The sequence below is a fragment of the Entamoeba dispar genome, genomic scaffold (assembly GCF_000209125.1).
Source record: "Entamoeba dispar SAW760 scf_1105229462919 genomic scaffold, whole genome shotgun sequence".
Classification (NCBI taxonomy): domain Eukaryota; phylum Evosea; order Mastigamoebida; family Endamoebidae; genus Entamoeba; species Entamoeba dispar.
Window position 1 is genome coordinate 646 of NW_001855433.1, and position 1085 is coordinate 1730.

The 1085-nt window shown below is 18.3% G+C and overlaps 1 protein-coding gene across 1 annotated transcript, besides 4 other annotated features; it reads right to left on the reverse strand.

Moving 5' to 3' along the window:
* Positions 1–335: 335 nt before the first annotated feature.
* EDI_196490 (uncharacterized protein) lies at positions 336–788 on the reverse strand (the record flags this gene model as incomplete). Its single annotated transcript, XM_001740404.1, has 1 exon — positions 336–788. One exon carries the CDS (start codon positions 786–788, stop codon positions 336–338), a length of 453 nt encoding a protein of 150 aa, XP_001740456.1.
* Positions 393–441: a sequence feature (AT_rich).
* Positions 654–690: a sequence feature (AT_rich).
* Positions 717–864: a microsatellite.
* Positions 865–875: 11 nt separating this feature from the next.
* Positions 876–1053: a microsatellite.
* Between the last annotated feature and the right edge of the window lie 32 nt (positions 1054–1085).

Here is a 1085-nt window from a genome sequence, read left to right on the forward strand (position 1 = left end):
CAATATTCTTTCCATTGATTATTTCTAGATTATATGGTATTTCAATACTAATCAATATTGGATCATTTATAAATATTCTTTCTTTACTAATAAATTGTAAATCTTCTATATTCATACTAGTTAATGATGTACATTTATTAAAACAATTACTTCAGATTTTATTTATTGATGATTGAATATTAATTGATGTTAATGATGAAATGTTCAAAGCAATTATTTCCTAATTCATTAACTTTTGACAAAATGTTAATTGATGTTAATAACTTAAATACTTTAAAACACTTATTTCCTAATTTACTAATTGTATTTGGTATCTTTATATTAGTTAGTTCATATTAATTATTAAAATATCCATATCCAAGTAATTTAACTTCTGTTGGTATTGTATTTCCATATTTATAACTATCATATTTTGTATATTCTATATTTTTATATATATTTCCTGCTTCTTTCTCTTTTAAATATGTTGAATAATCTACTTTATACCATATTATTTCTTTAAATAATTTTCCATCATTAAATATTTCATCATCTTTATTATAAATATGAAATGTTTCAATATTAGTAAATAATTTTCTTGAATATTCATTTAATGGAATTGGATTAAAATGAAATCGTTCCATATTTCTTTGAAATCTTTTAATTCCATTTTCTAAATTAATAAAATCTTTAATTTCATTAAAATATTTTGGTGTTATCATTATTGAATTATATCCTATTCTTCTTTTTCCAATTATTCTTTTATTGATTTTATTGTTGTATATTATTCTTTTGATATTTATTATCATTTATCTTTCTGTTGAATATTCTGAATATTCTTCTTCTTTCTCTATCATTTCTATTATTGTTTTAATATTTGTTTCTTCGTTGATTTCTTTATATCTCCATCTTTTGTGTTTATTTTGTTTTCTTGTTTTATTTTATTATTTATTATTATTCCTTTCTCTTCTTTTTCTTCTGTTATTATTCTATTGATTTCTTTATTTTGTTCTATTCTATTATTTGTTCTTATATTATTTATTATTCTTATTTTTATCTTATCTTTTCTTTTTAATATTTCCATATGTTATTTCTGTATTTTCTAT